Source organism: Microcebus murinus, chromosome 7, assembly GCF_040939455.1.
Source record: "Microcebus murinus isolate Inina chromosome 7, M.murinus_Inina_mat1.0, whole genome shotgun sequence".
NCBI classification, from domain to species: domain Eukaryota; kingdom Metazoa; phylum Chordata; class Mammalia; order Primates; family Cheirogaleidae; genus Microcebus; species Microcebus murinus.
This window is the reverse complement of record NC_134110.1, coordinates 87401616-87420195: the sequence shown is the minus strand read 5'-3', so window position 1 is coordinate 87420195 and position 18580 is coordinate 87401616. Positions and strand designations below refer to the sequence as shown.

Sequence of the window (18580 nt, the reverse complement as noted above, 5' to 3'; positions counted from 1 at the left end):
CTATTCATAAGGAAAATGGTTAGAGCTTCGGCTTTGGTGGAAGACCTTGAGTACTGGTTTCGCCACTTTTTGGGTGGCCTTGGGCACATTATTTAACCTCAATTTCCTCATCTATAAAATGTGGAAAATAAAGTAGCTGTCATACAGAGTTGTTCTGAGGATAAAACAAAATGATTAAAGTATTTGGACCAGAAAGTGTAACAAACTACTCAAAGAAAATGTAGGTGGAGAACCATGTGACATTGGTATAGGCAATGATTTTTTTGGATATGACCCCAAAAGTGAAGGCAATAAAAGCAAAAATAGACAAATGGGATTACATCAAAATAAAAAGCTTCTACACAGCAAAGAAAACAATCAACAATGTGCACAGACAATCTACTGATTGGAAGACAATATTTGTAAGCCATACATCCGATAAAAAGTTAATATGCAAAATATACAAGGAGCTTAAACAACTCAATAACAAGAAAGAAATAATTTTTAATGGACAAGGACCTGAATAGACATTTATCAAAAGAAGACGTACAAATGGCCAACAGGCATATGAAAAAATGCTCAACATCCCTAATCATTAAGGAAATGCAACTTAAAACCACAATGTGATATCATCTCACACCTGTAGGAATGGCTATTATTATCAAAAAGGCAAAAGATAACAAATGTGGATGAGATGTGGAGAAAAGGGAACCCACTTGTACACTATCAGTGGCAATATAAATTGGTACAGCCATTATGAAAAACTGTATGGAGGTTCTTCAAAAAACTAAAACTAGAATTACCATATGATCCAGGAATTCTAGGTACTTACCCAAAAGATTTGAAATCAATTTGTCAAAGAGATAGCTGCACTTCCATGTTTACTGCAGCACTATTCACAATGGCCAGTTAACTAATCAATCCATCAACAGACACAATGGATAAAGAAATGTGGTACACATACACCATGGAATACGATTCAGCCTTTTTTTTTTTTTTTTTTTTTTTGAGACAGAGTCTCACTCTGTTGCCCAGGCTAGAGTGCCATGGCGTCAGCCTGGCTCACAGCAACCTCAATCTCCGGGGCTCAGCGATCCTCCTGCCTCAGCCTCCCAAGTAGCTGGGACTACAGGCATGCACCACCATGCCCGGCTAATTTTTTTGTATATATATTTTTAGTTGGTCAATTAATTTATTTCTATTTTTGGTAGAGATGGGGTCTCGCTCAGGCTGGTTTCGAACTCCTGACCTTGAGCAATCTGCCCGCCTCAGCCTCCCAGAGTGCTAGGATTACAAGCGTGAGCCACCATGCCCGGCCGATTCAGCCTTTAAAAAGAAAGAAATTCTGTCATTTGTGACAACATGGATGGAATTGGAGAACACCAAAGTGAAATATGTTGGGCACGAAAGACAAATACCACATATTCTCACTTTTATGTGGAATCTAAAACAATCAAACCTCTTCTATGAGCGTAGATACAGAGATGGTTACAGAGGCTGGGAGATGGGGGAAATGGGAGAATGACAGTCAAAGAATTCAAAATCTCAGACAAGAGGATTATGTTTTCTTTCTATCTCTATTGCACAATGTGGTGAATGTAGTTAATAATAAAGTACTGTACATTTCAAAATTGCAAAGAAAGCACATTTCTGATGTTCTCACCACAAAAAAATGTTAAGTATTTGAAGTGATGATACATTAATTAGCTTGATTCAATTATTTCACATCATATTCATAAATCATATCATCACCTTGTGCCCCATAAATGTACACAGTTATAAATCGCCTCTTTATAATTTAAAAATTAAATAAATAATTTAATTAACACAATGCCTGGAATATTTCAAACACTCAAAAATATTTGCTGTCAAAATAGTCCTTGTTAGACCCTCACACATGAAATCATAGCAAAGTTGGGGGTCTTTTTTCAGTTAATTATGTTCTCATTTATTTTTGAGAGAAAGTCAAGGTCTTACAACCCATCATTAAATCTATCCTACATGTCCTCTTGATATCCAATTATTTGGTTGGTGAGCTCTGCTTTAGAATGCTAATTAACTGCTCTATAATTTTCCAGAATCCCTCATCTCAATGTTTTCTTTTACTAAAGTCACCACCACTAACTGAGAGCTCAGATGTCAGGGGAAATGGCATACCGCTCTCTTCATTACACACACACACAATTACATCATTCCCTCTTCAAGAATTACAATATTCCCTAATCCAAGAATACGGTCCAGAAAATCTCCATGGTTAAATTTTTTTTAAGCTGAAGGGAACAGAAGTCACTATAGAAACCATGAAAGCCTTAATATTTTTGTACCCACTAAAAATAATCCACTGTAACACACTATAGTATCTCCTATAATCTACTAATAGCACAGTATATAAATACTACAATATCTACCAAACGGTGAGGTAGCAATGGGTACATTAATTTCTATTTCCCACTCCTTGCTTGCTAGAAGACCTTCCTATTTACATTTTTTTCTCTAGGTCTCCTCCATGTGTTAATACTTTTCTGACTTCATAACCAGGAGATTTCTACTTGCGTTCCAAGATATAAGAAACTCAAAATATTAAGTAAATCGAAAGATTAAGATGTAAAAAAGTTTAGAGCATCTCTATTGGCAATTCTTCATTGGATAATTCTTTTATGTGGGGGGCTCTCCTGGACACTGTAGGATGTTTAACATCTTAAACACCACTAAATGCCAACAGACACCCTTCCAAGTTGTAACAATCAAAAATTACTCCAGACATTGCCAAATGTCCCCAGAGGGGCAAAACTACCTCCGTTTGAGAACCACTGTTTTTTTTTTTTTTGAGACAGAGTCTCACTTTGTTGTCCAGGCTAGAGTGAGTGCCGTGGCGTCAGCCTAGCTCACAGCAACCTCAAACTCCTGGGCTTGAGTGATCCTTCTGCCTCAGCCTCCCGAGTAGCTGGGACTACAGGCATGCGCCACCATGCCCGGCTAATTTTTTATATATATATATCAGTTGGCCAATTAATTTCTTTCTATTTATAGTAGAGACGGGGTCTGGCTCTTGCTCAGGCTGGTTTTGAACTCCTGACCTTGAGCAATCCGCCCGCCTCGGCCTCCCAAGAGCTAGGATTACAGGCGTGAGCCACAGCACCCGGCCAAGAGAACCACTGTTTTAAAATGACCTGAAACCTACATAGTTCTCCATGGGAACTGAGGTTCAGAACCTGCAACACCTGGGTATCATTATATTCCACGTGGTTTTGGAGGCGGAGGACCAGGCAGCTATGAGAGTTCCATCTCTTTTTCTAGAGAAAAAGGAAACCAGAAACACAGGGTGCACACACTGGCTACCACAGGAGCATCCAACACAGCACGTCGACACAGACTCACAGTCTCTACATTCAAATATTTCAATCTCTACCCCCTAAAACACACAATAGAGCAACCCAAATCCCCAGTTATGTTTCTTCACCTTCGCTTCTCTCCCTGAAGGCTTTAATCTAAAATGCCTACTCTAAAATCCACTTTGCCTCTATTTTTCTTTTGCCAAACACCTATTTCTTATTTTTAAAATTATGCCCAAGGGAAATGACTTTAAATTCCCACCCACACACACGAAAAAAATTTCCCATAGTTGAAGCGCAGACACACATTAATCAACATGTGCTAGAGTGTTCCATAGCCTGGGAAGAAGTGACTCTATCATCCAAGGACTTTGACATTTATATAGTTATGATTCTTTTTATTCAGATGGGCTTATAGGCCATACGTCTGTTCAGACTCAAAGCAATTTGGCTGTATTATCTGGGCAAATCTTATAATTTTTTTTTAATCATCTTAACCATTTGTAAGCATACAGCTCAATTAGCATTTCATACATTTACATCATTGTGCAACAAATCTCCACAACTTTTTCATCTTGCAAAACTAAAACTCTATGCCCATTAAACAACTCCCTATCTTCCCTTCCTCTCAGCCCCTGGCAACCACCATTCTACTTAGTTTCTATGAGTTTGACTACTTTAGAAATCTCATATAAGTGGAATCATACAGTATTTGTCTCTTTGTGATTAGCTTACTTCACTTAGCATAAGGTCCTCAAGGCTTATCTATGTTGTAGCATGTGTCAGAATTTCCTTCCTTTTTAAGGCTGATTAATATCCCATTGTATGTATATACCACATTTTGATTACCCATTCATCTGCTGATGGACACTTAGGTTGCTTCCACCTCTTGGCTATTGTGAATATGCTGCTATGAACATGGTAAGTATTTCTTCAAGGCCCTATCCAGCCACGTAATACAAAAAATTATGAAAATCATGGCTGGATACTTTCCGGACAGCCCTCATATACCAGAAGTGGGATTGTTGGATCATATGATGTGTGTGTGTGTGTGTGTGTGTGTGTGTGTGTGTGTGACAGAGTCTTGCTCTGTCAACCAGGGAGAGTACAGTGGCATCACATAGCTCACAGCAACCTCAAACTCCTGGGCTCAATGGATCCTCCTGCCTCAGCCTCCCGAGTAGCTGGGACTATAGGCACTCGTCCACAATGCCAAGCTAATTTTTCTATTTTTAGTAGAGATGGGGTCTTGCTCTTGAGGTTGAACTCCTGACCTCAAGCAATCCTCCAGCCTTGGCCTCCCAGAGTGCTATGGTTACAGGCATGAGCCACTGTGCCCAGCCTGATAACTCTATTTTTAATATTTTTGTGGAAGCACCCTACTGTTTTCCATTGCACAAATCCTTTAATTTTCTGGAGTCTGGGTTTCCTTGCCTATCCAATTATCATTTTTACCAATTCTAAGAAGTAGCCACAGCTTATGAAATACCTGAAACTGACACCTTGCTTTTGCAGATGCAGCAAGAGATGGTGGTGCTACTCCTGACAAAGGAGAGCTCCAATCAGCAGCTGGTTTTACCAACAGGGGCTCAACCCCAAGTTGAGAGAGAAAGAGTTCCTGTTTGTGAAAAAAATTCAAAAATTTCTGGTCTTCAAAAGATCAAATGACACTCTACAAAAAAGACACCTGCACGCGAATGTTTATAGTAGCACAATTCACAATTGCAAAGTTGTGGAAACAACCCAAGTGCCCATCAATACATGAGTGGATTAATAAAAATGGGGTATATATATATATATATATATACCATGGAATACTATTCAGCTTTAAGAAACAATGGTGATATAGCACCTCTTGTATTTTCCTGGATAGAGCTGGAACCCATTCTACTAAGTGAAGTATCTCAAGAATGGAAAAACAAGCACCACATGTACTCGCCAGCAAATTGGTGTTGATTCGTTAATACCAATTTAATTGGTATTAACGGATCAACACCTAAGTGGACATATAGGAATAACATTTATCAGGTGTCAGGCAGGTGGGAGGAGGGAGAAGGGGATGGGTATATACAAACACAATGAGTGAGATGTGCAACGTTTGGGGGATGGTCACACTTGAAGCTCTGACTCGAGGGGGTATAGGGGGCATGGGCAATATATATAACCTTAACATTTGTACCCCCATAATATGCTGAAATAAAAAAAAAATTCTGGTCTTTCATTCCTTGCTGCTCAAAATGTGGTCCTTGGACCAGCAGCAATGGCCTCACTTGGGAGCATATTAGCAATGCAGACTTTCGGGCTCAGCGCAGATTTATGGAAACAGAATCTGCATTTTGACAAAATCCCCTGGTAATTCACACACATCTCAAAGTTTCAGCAGGACTATCTCAGACCACACAGATAACAGAATCCATTGCAATGTGAGGAGATCAATGCAATCATGTTTGAAAACTGTATCACAAATAATTCTAAAAAGGCTGCTCTCCGTTATTTGTGGTGGGGCTGCATAAATCGACATACACCCAGCTGTCCTTTCCACAGTGACACTGTGAACCCCTTTGCTTTGCAGTGAGACCCCAAACTTTGTTTCTCAGCATCTTAGACTAATTTGTCTCAAAGGCCAAACAATGACCACCATGCAGCTGACATGAACTCAGTCACTGCCAAGGGTGGAGAAGACACCCTTGTGACACAGATTAACTGTCCCAAGCAGATGAAAACTCATGGCCATCCTAACAAGGAGCCGATGCCCTGTCGTCTCCCACTTGTTGCAATTCATCCTTCCAACAGATTCTCTAAGTGTCCTGGAGTCATTTCCTCAAATCCCTCCATGATCGTTGGCCCTCATATTAGTTTTCAGTGGAGACTATTTTTTATTTATTCAAGAGTTGCACAGAGCCTACTTCCAAAAAGGGATTTTATGTGGCTTACAAAGGTAAACACATTGTAAATAAGACAAGCAAAATCAAAGCAGAATTTTAAAACCAGTTAAAAGTCTCAGGGGAGGGCACGGCGTGGTGGCTCACGCCTGTAATCCTAGCACTCTGGGAGGCCGAGGTGGACGGATTGCTCGAGGTCAGGAGTTCAAAACCAGCCTGAGCAAGAGGCTGGTTCCTTCCTCTCCCTGCCCTCCCATTCCTAAAAAAAAAAAAAAAAAAAAGAGCGAGACCCCGTCTCTACCAAAAATAGAAAGAAATTAATTGGCCAACTAACATATGTATAGAAAAAATTAGCCAGGCATGTGGCGCATGCCTGTAGTCCCAGCTACTCGGGAGGCTGAGGCAGAAGGATCACTTGAGCCCAGGAGTTTGAGGTTGCTGTGAGCTAGGCTGACGCCACAGCACTCACTCTAGCCTGGGCAACAAAGTGAGACCCTGCCTCAAAAAAAAAAAGTCTCAGGGGAGAATGGGTGTTCCCACTCTCCATGTTCCCTTCCTTGCCTTCTCCCTGCTTCCATAGCTCCTCAGGAAAGGAGGAAGGGATTAATGCGATTGATGAATTTGAAACAAACTATGCATGCTCCGCCCAATTTCTCCTTTTTGCCTCTTGGGAGTAAGTAAACACTCAGGGAGTGAAAATCCCACCCACAGTCTTGGCTTAAGTCTCACAGAGGCACCACTACCACCACAAGGGGAAACCCAAGGCTGCCACACTGCTTGGGTCCAGCATTGCCTGTGGCTAGATGGGTAAGTTTCTTTTTTCTTTTTTTTTCTTTTTTTTTTTTTTGAGACAGAGTCTCACTCTGTTGCCCTGGCTAGAGTGCCGTGGCATCAGCCTAGCTCACAGCAACCTCAAACTCCTGAGTTCAAGCGATCCTCCTGCCTCAGCCTCCCAAGTAGCTGGGACTACAGGCATGCGCCACCATGCCCAGCTAATTTTTTTTTATATATATTTGTAGTTGGCCAATTAATTTCTTTCTATTTATAGTAGAGACGGGGTCTCACTCTTGCTCAGGCTGATTTTTGAACTCCTGACCTTGAGCAATTCTCCCGCCTCGGCCTCCCAGAGTGTTAGAATTACAGGCGTGAGCTACCTCGACCGGCCAATAAGTTTGTTAAATTCTGCTATTATCAGAAAGTCCAGCCGGGTGCGGTGGCTCGTACCCATAATCCTAGTACTCTGGGAGGTCCAGGCGGTAGGAATGCTTGAGGTCAGAAGTTCGAGACCAACTTGAGCACAAGTGATACCTCATCTCTACTAAAAAATATAAAAAATTAGCTGGACATGGTGGTGTGTGCCTATAGTCCCAGCTACTCGGGAGGCTGAGGCAGGAGGATCGCTTGAGCCCAGGAGTTTGGAGTTGTTGTGGGCTAGGCTGACGCCACAGCACTCTAGCTTGGGCAACAGAGCAAGACTCTGTCTCCCCCCACCAAGAAAAAAGAAAGAAAGTCCACTTGCACAAAGATATGTGCTACCTTCTTCAAGCTCATTTCTATCACTTTGCAAAAGTGGCATTTTCGCACCCATGTATTTACTCCTTCATCAAATTTCTCAATTAACTCAGAACACAAGTAGGGGAAAGGGCTGCTCTTTATTGGGCCTCTTCAAAATTCCAACAAATAAATCAGGATAACTAATGCTACAAGGCACTTAGGATAGGTTATTAATACTGGTCCAAAATTAAAAAGAAAAAACAGTTCTGAGCTTTCTGGCTCTTGAGGCAAAAGCACAAGCATGACTGGTAAGGCAGATACCATAGGGCCCCTCAGCTCTCACTCTGCCCACTCCTCTCACCTGCCTTCCTTTCCCATACAGACTGGAAAGTCTAAAACTGGCCTCCCCAAAATCATGGTAACTAGAAGAGGCTAAGGGACTCCATCTGGCCACTAGGACATATTTGAGAGTAAGCAAGCACTGCCTCCTCCACTTTTTCCTTCTGTAGGAACAGGTGTGTGATGCCTGAGAGGTGGCAGTCATTGTTGCTAAGTAAGAACAGCCCAGGAGGAAGAGAGAAAGAACTTGGCACCCTCGAAGGCTACACCAGCCCTTGACAGCTACTCCAGCTAGCCTGTTACTCCAGGTAAAGAAGCCACTTACTTGTCAAAACCACTGTACACTTGGTTGTATGGTTCCAGAGAACACTAAACTGAAAGATATATATGTGCATCGTTCATTGTTTATATTACTATAAATAAAATCACACAGATATAGATCTAAAGTATATAGATATAGACATAGATTGCTCTAACACTGCTAAAACGCTGATCAAGATTTTTCTGTACACTATTTCTAAGGACTGACTTTTTCCCCTTTTTCCCAATTATAAAAAAGATATGTTTACGGATTTCCATACTCAGAGAAAAATATCTCAGAAACAGCAAAATATATGTATATACATATATGTGTAGAAATATATAGCTGTACATACATAATGTTTATATTACTACAAAATCGTGATGAAATACCACTCTAATTTCAAACTCGCAATACTTTTTAAAGACTAAGGACATGTTTTTTTTTAAATAAGAAGCAGCAGCCAAGAGGGATTTATTTTAAAAACAATAATAATTACTTCTGAGTATGTCCTGGGACTGGTCACGGTTCACCAAACATCCTGCCATAGTCCATGTGGGCAAAGGAAGACCCACCGTAGAGAAACTGGACACCATGAGCCCCTCAAACTTTAAAAGATCTTTTGCTATGTTACACGAGGTGCAAATGTGCATTACTTAAACATTCATGCATCACAGAAAGATGGTCACCAAAGGTTGCCATGCAGAAAGTTCTTATGATAAAACCTTCAGCCCTCAGAAAATTCAATTAATCAAGCTATAACATTGCTGAAATACTGATCAGGACTTTCCTGTACTAGTTTCCCATAGTTTCATCCAAGGAGTGATTTCCTATATGATGTTTGAATTCCTTACAAAATGTTTCTTTCCTTCTTTTCAATTATTAAAAAAAGCACTTAAGTATTTTCATGCTCAGAAAGAGCAAAATCTCTCACTTTTCTCTCTGCTCACTCTCTGGGATGAGTCTGAATTCCGCTTTGACAGAGCAAAATGCCACCCCTTGCAGTTTACAGAACACTGGCACACATGGAATCCCACTTGGTCTTCAAAATATTACAGTGAGGGAAACAAATGTAATAATCCAAATTGGAAATTGAGGCTGGGAGAAGTGAAGGGGTTTTTCTAAATCCCCACACACAACCAGTCATCGGCGGAAAAGTGGGACTAAAATACAGATTTTTCTGCCTCCCTATCCAGTGGTCTTTTTAAGGCACTGGACTAATACCAGCCCTTCCCCGTGGTGTGAAGTCAGGGCTGACAGTTAACAGCACCCACGCTGCTTGACTGACAGCACATCCATGCCAATCATTACTTATCCTAAAGGGTACCCAGTCAGGGTTGTGGCTCTGTATTCTAGAAATGCATCCTTTTTTTCCTTTTACCCCAAGGTTAGCCATTCTTTCTCCTTTGCCTGTTGAATCATGAATTTCTTGTCCCCATAGGATCACACATTTTCTTTCTCTCCTTGATATAATTACAAATCATGGTCTAGTTGTAAACCTTACTTTTATTAACACCTAATTTCTCTATGTTCCAGGTCAACACTAATCCTCTCTCCTTGCAGAAGTTAAGGCATTTAGTGGCTATAAACACTACTGTATCTCACCTTTGACCACACCTCTTCTACAGTTCAAGCTGCCAGAATGTTAGCATGGAACTTTCAAAAGATTAAGATATACAATTACATTCTAATTTCAATGGTTTTAACATTACTTCAGGTATTTGTTCCTGCCTACAATCACTCATCTGCTACCTGATTTTTTTCTTTCTTCTGTGGTTGTAATGAGAAGTCAGAAAGGCTGACAGGAAGGTTAAGAAAGGAGTGGGTGGTGGAAAAGGTAATATAAAAGAACAGTTTTGTGAAAAATAACAAAGATATTTTAACCAGTTATTCACTGGGGAAAAAAATCCACATCATAATTGGTTAACAATGCTCATGTTCTAAGAATATAGTAGTCTCCAATTTTAATGTGTACAGAGGTAGTCTATGAAACCTGCTTTTAAAAAGATTTAGAAAATAATCTTATTTTGATCATGTTTGCTCACTTCAAACCATGTCTGCATTCTTCTGCACCATTCCAAAACTCTGCTGAATGTGGTACATCCTTAGGTTTCAGTTGTCTCTCAGTGCCTCTTGCCAAAGAGCCACACAGTGTAGAAAGAAACTTAAGGGTTCTGGGGCCACAAAGGCATAGGTTGAGGCCCTTAGGCAAGTCGCTTAAACTCTTTGAGCCTCAGTTTCCTCATCAATAAAATAGGGGAAACAATTTCCATCTCATAAAGCTATTGAGAACATTAAATGAAATAATAGATGTACAATTCCTGGTACTCAAACCACTGTAGCTGTTACAGAGATCCATTTAATAACACACAGAATGCTCAGAGGTTTCCTAAAGAATGTATCCTAAAGCATTCATCAAAACTTTTTCAAGAAAAACACAATTTAGTCAACATCTTATGAAAGAAAAGAAGAAAAGAAAGTGAATACCATTTCTATTACTTTCTCTCCCCTACACATGTCACTTGACACCCCTACCTTGAATTGGCAATATTTTGTCATTACACCAAAAGCTCCTCAAATGCTGGGGCAATGTCTCATTTTTGGTCTTCCCAAAACTATTACAGTGCCTAGCACAGAATATGTATTTAATATGTACTTGCATATTTTTTCTTCTTGGTGGGCAACCACTACCAGAAAAGTTCAATGTCAGGGCTCTTATTAATAGATGTTCCCCCTTTGCATTGAGTTCTGATTGTGATTTTGAGGAAGCAAGTTTGTGTCAATAGAATCCAGAAGTGGGATGGAAGGGAGATCCAAGATTTCAAAGTAAATAGAGTCAAAGATCAGGAAGAATATGAAAAATAATTAGGATATTTACACAGAGTCAAAGTATCATTTTATAGATTACTTACTATTTTAAAAGGGAGAGATGTATCTTTACAATGAAAAGAACTGGCAATCACCCACTCGCCCATGTGATTAAACTTAACATCACTACTGAATGTTCAGATGCATGTAAAATAAAACATACAGCATCATCTATGATATACACCCACCAAAAATGTTTGTCTAAATTTAAGCAAGCCTTTAGACTGAACTTCCAGTGTACAAGAAATATAAGGAAAGGAGGGAAAAGGTTAAGTCACACTACAAGGAAATAATCAGATAAATCTAGAATGTGGAACATTCTACAAATCAATTAGCCTGTCCTTTCAAAAAGTCTATGTCATGAAAAAAGAAAAAAGTTAAGGCATTTTTGTAGATTATAAAAGGCTAAAAGGGCTAACAGCCAAATGCAATGTATTAGTGAATTTCGACTGGCTCCTGGTTTAAAAAAATAATAATTATAAAAAAAAATTATAAAAGACTTCATGGGACAATTGAGGAAATCTGAATATGATCTGGATGTTTAATGATATTAGGGAATGATTATTAACTCTCCTGGGATGTTAATACTCCTCCAGTTATGTAAAAGAGTGTCCTTATTTTGAGAAGATGTGTGTTGAAGCCTAGTGGTGTTTGCAATTACTCTCAAAGGGCTTAGTCCCCCCCTACCCACAAAAATATATTTCTATACACACATACACACAAGTTGATAAAGCAAACATGACAAAATGAACAATTATTGAATCTAGGTGGAGGTAGTTTGGTATTCATTATACTATTGCTTCAACTTTTATGTATATTTTTAAATTTGTCATAATAAATGTTAAAAAATATGGAGGCAAGATAATAATCAAGCTATTCTCTACCCAGAATTGAAATTTCTTTCTCTTGCATTTAATAGTAAAAATAAGTTATAAAACTCTTGTCCTGGTGCATTGGGCCAGTTACTGGGAACTTAAACACCACTCTATAACAGCTGTTGGGGAAAGTAACTGTACTGAGGACGAAGGATAGCCCTCTGAAACTGGACATCATTTTCACTGCCCTTTAAAAACCTTATCATTCCCAAGGCCGGGCGAGGTGGCTCACGCCTGTAATCCTAGCACTCTGGGAGGCCAAAGCGGGCGGATTGCTCGAGGTCAGGAGTTCCAAACCAACTTGAGCAAGAGTGAGACCCCATCTCACTCTAGCCTGGGCAACAAAGTGAGACTCTGTCTCAAAAAAAAAAAAAAAAAAAAAAAAAAACCTATAATTCCCAAACCAAAGTTCCTATCAGCACATGGCTAATAAATTGCTAAATGTAGCTAGTATTTGCTTACCAGTTTAATTTTTTTTTAATAAATTAAAATCCTTTGTCTTGTTTTAGGTGGACTCCAGTAGAAAAACAGAAAAACAAAGATCTCATGTAGTATGACAGCTATTGAGCCTTTTCATGGGTTCAAATTCATCCCTTACGAGTTCAGGGGTTTTTTTTGTTTGTTTTTTTTTTTTTGAGACAGAATCTCGCTTTGTTGCCCAGGCTAGAGTGAGTGCCGTGGCGTCAGCCTAGCTCACAGCAACCTCACACTCCTGAGCTCAAGCAATCCTCCTGCCTCAGCCACCCGAGTAGCTGGGACTACAGGCATGCACCACCATGCCCGGCTAGTTTTTTCTATATATATTAGTTGCCCAATTAATTTCTTTCTATTTATAGTAGAGACGGGGTCTCACTCTTGCTCAGGCTGGTTTCGAACTCCTGACCTCAAGCAATCCGCCCGCCTCGGCCTCCCAGAGTGCTGGGATTACAGGCGTGAGCCACCGCGCCCCGCCACGAGTTCAGTTTTGAAGGTGCAGAGACTGCGGGGAGGTGCTGACAACCACAGATTTCTAGGAAGTAAATCTTCCTACCTGCTGAAGTGACTGCCTGGCCGTCAGTAAGCACCTTGTACTTAATTCAAGTACCTCCGTCCACTGGTGCTCTTTTATGCAAGACAACACACCAAATGCCAGAGCCATTGCTTTTCGGAAAATAGTAATGGATTCTTCTCCCAAGTTCATGTAACTGACAGTCTTCAACCAGCAATCAAATAAGGAAAAATAGCTTTGGATAACCCTTACAACCTGTGGTGCTGCTTCTGCATAAAGATAACCCAGTCATTTGATATCACTCAAGTTTCTGTTGTTTTTTTTAAAATAGTGATGCAGGTGACATGTAAGAAATACAAGCATGAGGGCAATAAAGTCTGGCTACTCCAGTATCCCTGCTGTTGGGGACAGGAATGAGAATCAGCAGCAGATGAAAGCAGTAAATAATTCAAAACTTTATACACTAATTACCTCTATTCCTCCTGAACACATTTTTCAGAAGATAAATGAGAGCTTTTCCAAAGGTAGATAGTAAGAGAGAGAGAGACGCTACCCTCTAGTTGAAAGTTTGTGTTACTTGGGAAAAAGCAAACGTGAAGTATGACTCTGAAAATGTCCCCAAAACTCTCAACTAACTGATTCTCCCCCAAACCAAAAGCAGACCTCAGCAAGGCTAAAACATAAAATTAAATGAACCCTAACGCTTAAGATAAACATACGGAAATGTGAGAAAAAATATTTCCTTTTGATTTTCGGAAGGGCAAGTAAGTTTCGGTGTGGGTCAAACTTCCATGGGAAAACAGGAGAAGTCTTACCTAGGTACAAGGATGCGTTTTCCTTCTTGACATTGTCGTCTAAGTAGGTTGGTCCCAGGGTATAGATAGGTGTGGAGCCCATTCCAATGAGAATCTGTGCGCAAACGAATAAGGCCACGTAGACCCAGTGACTATTTCCTCCCGAGTCCTTGGGGCAGGCCGGAGTCTCCAAAGTCGCCGTGGAGTTGCCGCTCTGGCACAGGCCGTCGTTTGGGGCCGAGGCGTTCAGCTCTTGGATCTGGTAGGGAGGTGAGATGAAGTGAGGTAAGGAGAAGAGGACAGCCCCGAAGGCGATGAGCAGTCCGCCCACGGCCAGCCACAGGGGCCGCCGACCCCGGCCGCCAAAGTAGCTGACGAACACCACCACCACCAGGTTCCCGATGTCAAAGCAGCTGACCAGCAGCCCCGACTCGGAACTCTTCAGACTGTAGCGCCTTTCGATGGTGGTGATGACGCTGCTCAGGTACCCGGAGACCATCAGCGCCTGGATGAAGGTCAGGAAGCACATGCAAACCAGGAAGCATCGGGAATCCGTGAGGACCACGTAGAGGCACCTTCTCTCCCGGAGTGCGGCCAGCGTGGACGACACCGACACGGTTTTGCTGGCGTCCACCCTGTGGTCACGGTCCACGAGCCCGGCCGTCCCCGCCGACGTGGACGGCTCAGAGGGGCTGGAGGCCGTCAGGTTCGGGCCTGGCTTCAACTCCTCGTGGCCCGAAGAGTCCGCACAGCCCGGGCCCGGCTCGGCGCCCGCACGCGCGGGGCTGAGGGGCGGCCGGCAGGAGGCGCCGCTCAGGGCAGGCAAACTCCGGGACCTGGACGTCTCCGGCTCGCCCTTCTCCTGGACAGCTCCTGCCGCGGCCGGCGCCTCCGGCTGCTCTCCCGCCTGGGGCTGCAGTCCAGTACCTTCGTCCATGGCTCTCAGAATTCGGATTCGGTCGCTGATCGCACCCAAGGACTCGGGCGCTTTTCATCCGCCGGCACGAGGGGCCGGAGCCGGGCCGGCTCAGTCGTGCCCACCTGGGACCGGGGCTGGGGAAGCAGAGCCGCGCGGCAGGGCATCCTCACCAGCGGGGAGGCGCCCCGAGCATCCTGACCACACGCGTGGCCCCGAGGCTCCGCAGCCGCGCGCTGCGCGGGGCAGGGGTCCACGCGGTCCTGCGATGAGCCCTGCTTGGCGTCCCCCTCCGGGCGGTAGCTCGCGGCAGGCGCCCTGCGCGTCCCGGGCTCATCCCCTCCAACGCCGCCGCTCGGCCCGCGGCCAGGAGCGAGTGCGCCCAGCGTGGGGGCACTTAGCGCTGTCTACAACGCATCCCACCTCGCCGCGCCGGGACGCCCGGTCCTCGCCGCCTGGGCTCGCGACACCCTCGGGAGTGAAGATGCCAACCTGCAAAGCAGAGAAAGGACGGTCAGGGAAGGGCAGCTGCAGCCTGGGGCTGGCGTCCCGGCGCCCCGAGGGCCGGCGCGAGGTGCTCCCGATGGTCCCGAGCGGGGCGGAGGGGCGAGCGAGGAGCCAGACCCGGCAGCAGGCGGCAGCTGCCAGCTGCAGTCTCCAGTCCCGGAACAATGAGCAGCAGGCGGTCGGCAGGGACTCTCGCTCATTGTCTGCCGCGGACCTGCCCCGCCTTTTGCCTTAAACAGTGCATTTGCTTTTATATGTTAATAATTATCAACCTGGCAGCTCTGACTCAGAGGCAGCGTCTTTTATTCGAGTGAACTAATTGCAACCTTTTCGTACTCCTACTCCATTACCCAAAATAGAAAATGCCCGAAAGAACAAAGGAAAGTTTTTTTCACAGACACACAGTGTCTTCCCTGTCCCAATTTTAAAAAACGAAAAGTGGGGGAGGGGACTACGTGTGTAGAAATGTGTGTGCACACTGGTGCGCTGGCACGTGTGCGCGTAGATGCGAATCTGTCTGCTCCCTCGGAGACACGTATTCAGAGCCAAAGGCAGCACCAAAAAGGTCAACGTGCTTGCCTCTTTATTCCCGACACTAAAAATAGCCCCCTGCCCGAAAGAACTATTCAATTACAAATACCAGGGGCATTCGAGGCTGTGGCCCACACCAAGTCCCAGCGCGCAGTATCAAGCGAAACCGAAAATCAATTTGCTTCGCCGAGGGCTAGGGAAGCCACGACCAAACAAAGAGACGCCGGCACGCTGGCACAGCGCGCGGGCAGCCCACGGAGCCGGTCGGCACGCGCGGGCCGCGGGGGAGGCGTGCTATTTACTGAACGCTCCCCGTAAGCGTGGGCCTGGGGCGCGAGCGCGCGTGCGCGGCCACACACACACACACACACACACACACCCGCACACGCACGCACACACACACACTCCCGGGTGTACGTGTTGGAACCGCTCTCGCCATCCGGACCCAGCTTGAATTCAAAAAGAGTCGAAAACAGGTGTGTCCTCAGGGTAAGCCCCGGCCCCTAACTGTGGGGACCCCCACTCCACTCCTCCAGCCCACCGGGGATATGCACCGGGTGGGAGACAGCGGGTCTCGCTGCACTGGGTTTCATTCTGCGACGCGCCTTTGTGATGCTGCTGAGAAAAGAAAGGAGGAAGCGTAAGGGAGAAAGGCGGGGAGGCTGGGCGGGCAGGGGTGGCAGCTCCGGCGTCTCGCGCCGCTGCGCTGGCCCAGACCGGCCCCCAGATTCCCGGCCTGCCAGCCACTTACAAGCCCGGGCTTCCCCGCCTCCCGCTCGCCCAGGCGCCTTCCCGGGGAACCCCACCAGCCGCGCGCGCGGAGCCAGGGAATCCCCGCGAACTCCCTCCGCGCGCGGGGGGCGTCCGAGCCCCTGACTGGGCGAGCACCCTCACCGCGGCGCAGACTCGGATGGACACACGGATCCTGGCGGGGAGCTCTCGCGGCAGGCGTGGAATCCCAGGGACACCCCTGCGCGCGCGCGTACACACACACACACACACACACACACTCACAATCGTGGGAGGACAAGACCGCCGGCGGCAGCTGGCCGCGCTGCCCGGCGCACGAGCCGCTACTCACTAGCGAGTCCGTCGGTCTGTCAGCCCGGCCGAGAGTGGCGCGGCGGGAGGTGGGACCGTGGAGCTCCTGGAATAGTTGGAAGCCGCTTGAGGAGGCGGCCCCGGTCCAGCCGCCGAGAAATCAGTGAATGAGACTGTGACTCAGGCTGAACTCTTCCCCCTACCCCTCGCCTGTCATCCAAGCCTCCTCCTCTCTCCAAACAGACACACGCGCACACAGACGCGTCTGGAGTGGCGCGGCCGAGGGCGCAGGCGCGCGGGCGGCCACCCGGCCCAGCCCTCAGGCAGCCGGCCACGCGGCTGCCCTTCACCTGTGCGGCTGCGGAGGGCCGCGAGCCCCGAGCCAGCAGGGCTCCAAAGCTCAGCGCCAGAGGCAGAGAGCCCACTGTGAATAAAGAAATTGTTTCCGCTAGTCCATGCCTTGTGCACCCACCTTGTCTCCCCCACCGTAGCAGCTCTGGGACCAAAGATGAACAAGACTCCTAGTCTGAGGAAACCTCTGTCTTGCGGAGAAAATACTCATGTAAACGGCCTAAACCCACGCGGTACATTCCACACAGCGCGCTACTACAGGAGAACCTCATAGCCATGAGCCCTGCTTCTAGGCAGCAGGAAGAGGTTGTGGGAAGGCACAGGCGTGGTGCTAACAGTCAATAGGTAGGTGACCTGCTGGGGGATTGCGCGGATGGGGCAGGGAGGACTGCAGGAGCGGCCCAGTAGGAAAGGACACTGAGGGTTTCCTAAGTTGTGTACTGTCAGTACTGAGGGGCCAGTGACATTCTGACGTCCTCACCAGAAAGCTGGCTTTGGCAGTGATGGATGGACTAAAACGAGGCCACGCTGTGGGCACAGAGGCTAGTTAGGAGGCAATCTCAAAGCAAAATGTGACGAAGAGGGTGGAGAGGAGCAAACTGGTTGAAAATACATTGAAAAGGGAGATGTGACCAGATTCCACAGCTGATGCAATCTGCAAGAGGAGAAAATGGGCCAATGTAGGATGACTCCCGACTTTCACACGGGGTGACTGGGTACATGGCGGCCAGCAAAAACACAGGAGGAGAAACATTCCCAAAGGGAAAAGATGGTTCCCATTTTAGATGCATTGAGTTTGAAATGTTTGGGGGACGTCCAAGTGTACATGTCCCTCAAGCCACTGTACATAGGACACCCGGGAGTTTTGGACTAGGAATAAAGACTGGTAGTCATCGGCCTGAAGGTGGTGTGAGAAAGGATGGGATGAATAGGGAAGATCATCCGAATTGTGAAGAGATGGGAACACCGAGATCCAGAAGGAGAGGGGAAAAGATAAGGAAGATTAGAAGCAATGGCCAGAGAGATACGGGAGAAATCAGAAAAGCCAAAAGAGCAGATGGCAGAGAAGTCAAATAGGATGATACCTGAAAAGAGTATCTTAGAACACTGGTGACCTTTGACAGAGCAGGACGGTGACCTAATGGAGGAAAGGAGGTTGCTCACAAGTACCAGTGACTGTGCTGGCTGTTGCTGCCATGCCAAGGCCACTCCACTGGCCCTTGGCCTTACCCAATGAGGGCACTGTCTCCATTTTACACATGTGACAAGTGTAGAGAGATTAAACCTCATAAAGGCATACAGCTAGTATGTAGACGATATGAACCCCTGTGTTCCAATAGTCTATGCCAGGGGTGGGGAACCTCTTTATGTTGGAAGGCCAC

General features: G+C 45.3%; 1 protein-coding gene across 3 annotated transcripts in view; it reads right to left on the bottom strand.

Moving 5' to 3' along the window:
• The window catches only part of SLCO5A1 (solute carrier organic anion transporter family member 5A1), a 142868-nt gene extending 125310 nt beyond the window's left edge, over positions 1–17558 (bottom strand). For 2 of the 3 annotated variants that reach the window (XM_020288891.2, XM_076005242.1), the window contains exons 1-2: positions 16888–17558; positions 13874–15260 (exon numbers count right to left, since the gene is read on the bottom strand). In XM_020288891.2, the coding sequence (XP_020144480.2) occupies positions 13874–14789 (916 nt within the window). In that variant the 5' untranslated portion in view covers positions 14790–15260; positions 16888–17558. Of the gene's footprint in view, positions 1–13873; positions 15261–15915; positions 15969–16887 lie in introns of those variants that run through there. The other variant, XM_012770799.2, reaches the window with a different exon arrangement.
• Between the last annotated feature and the right edge of the window lie 1022 nt (positions 17559–18580).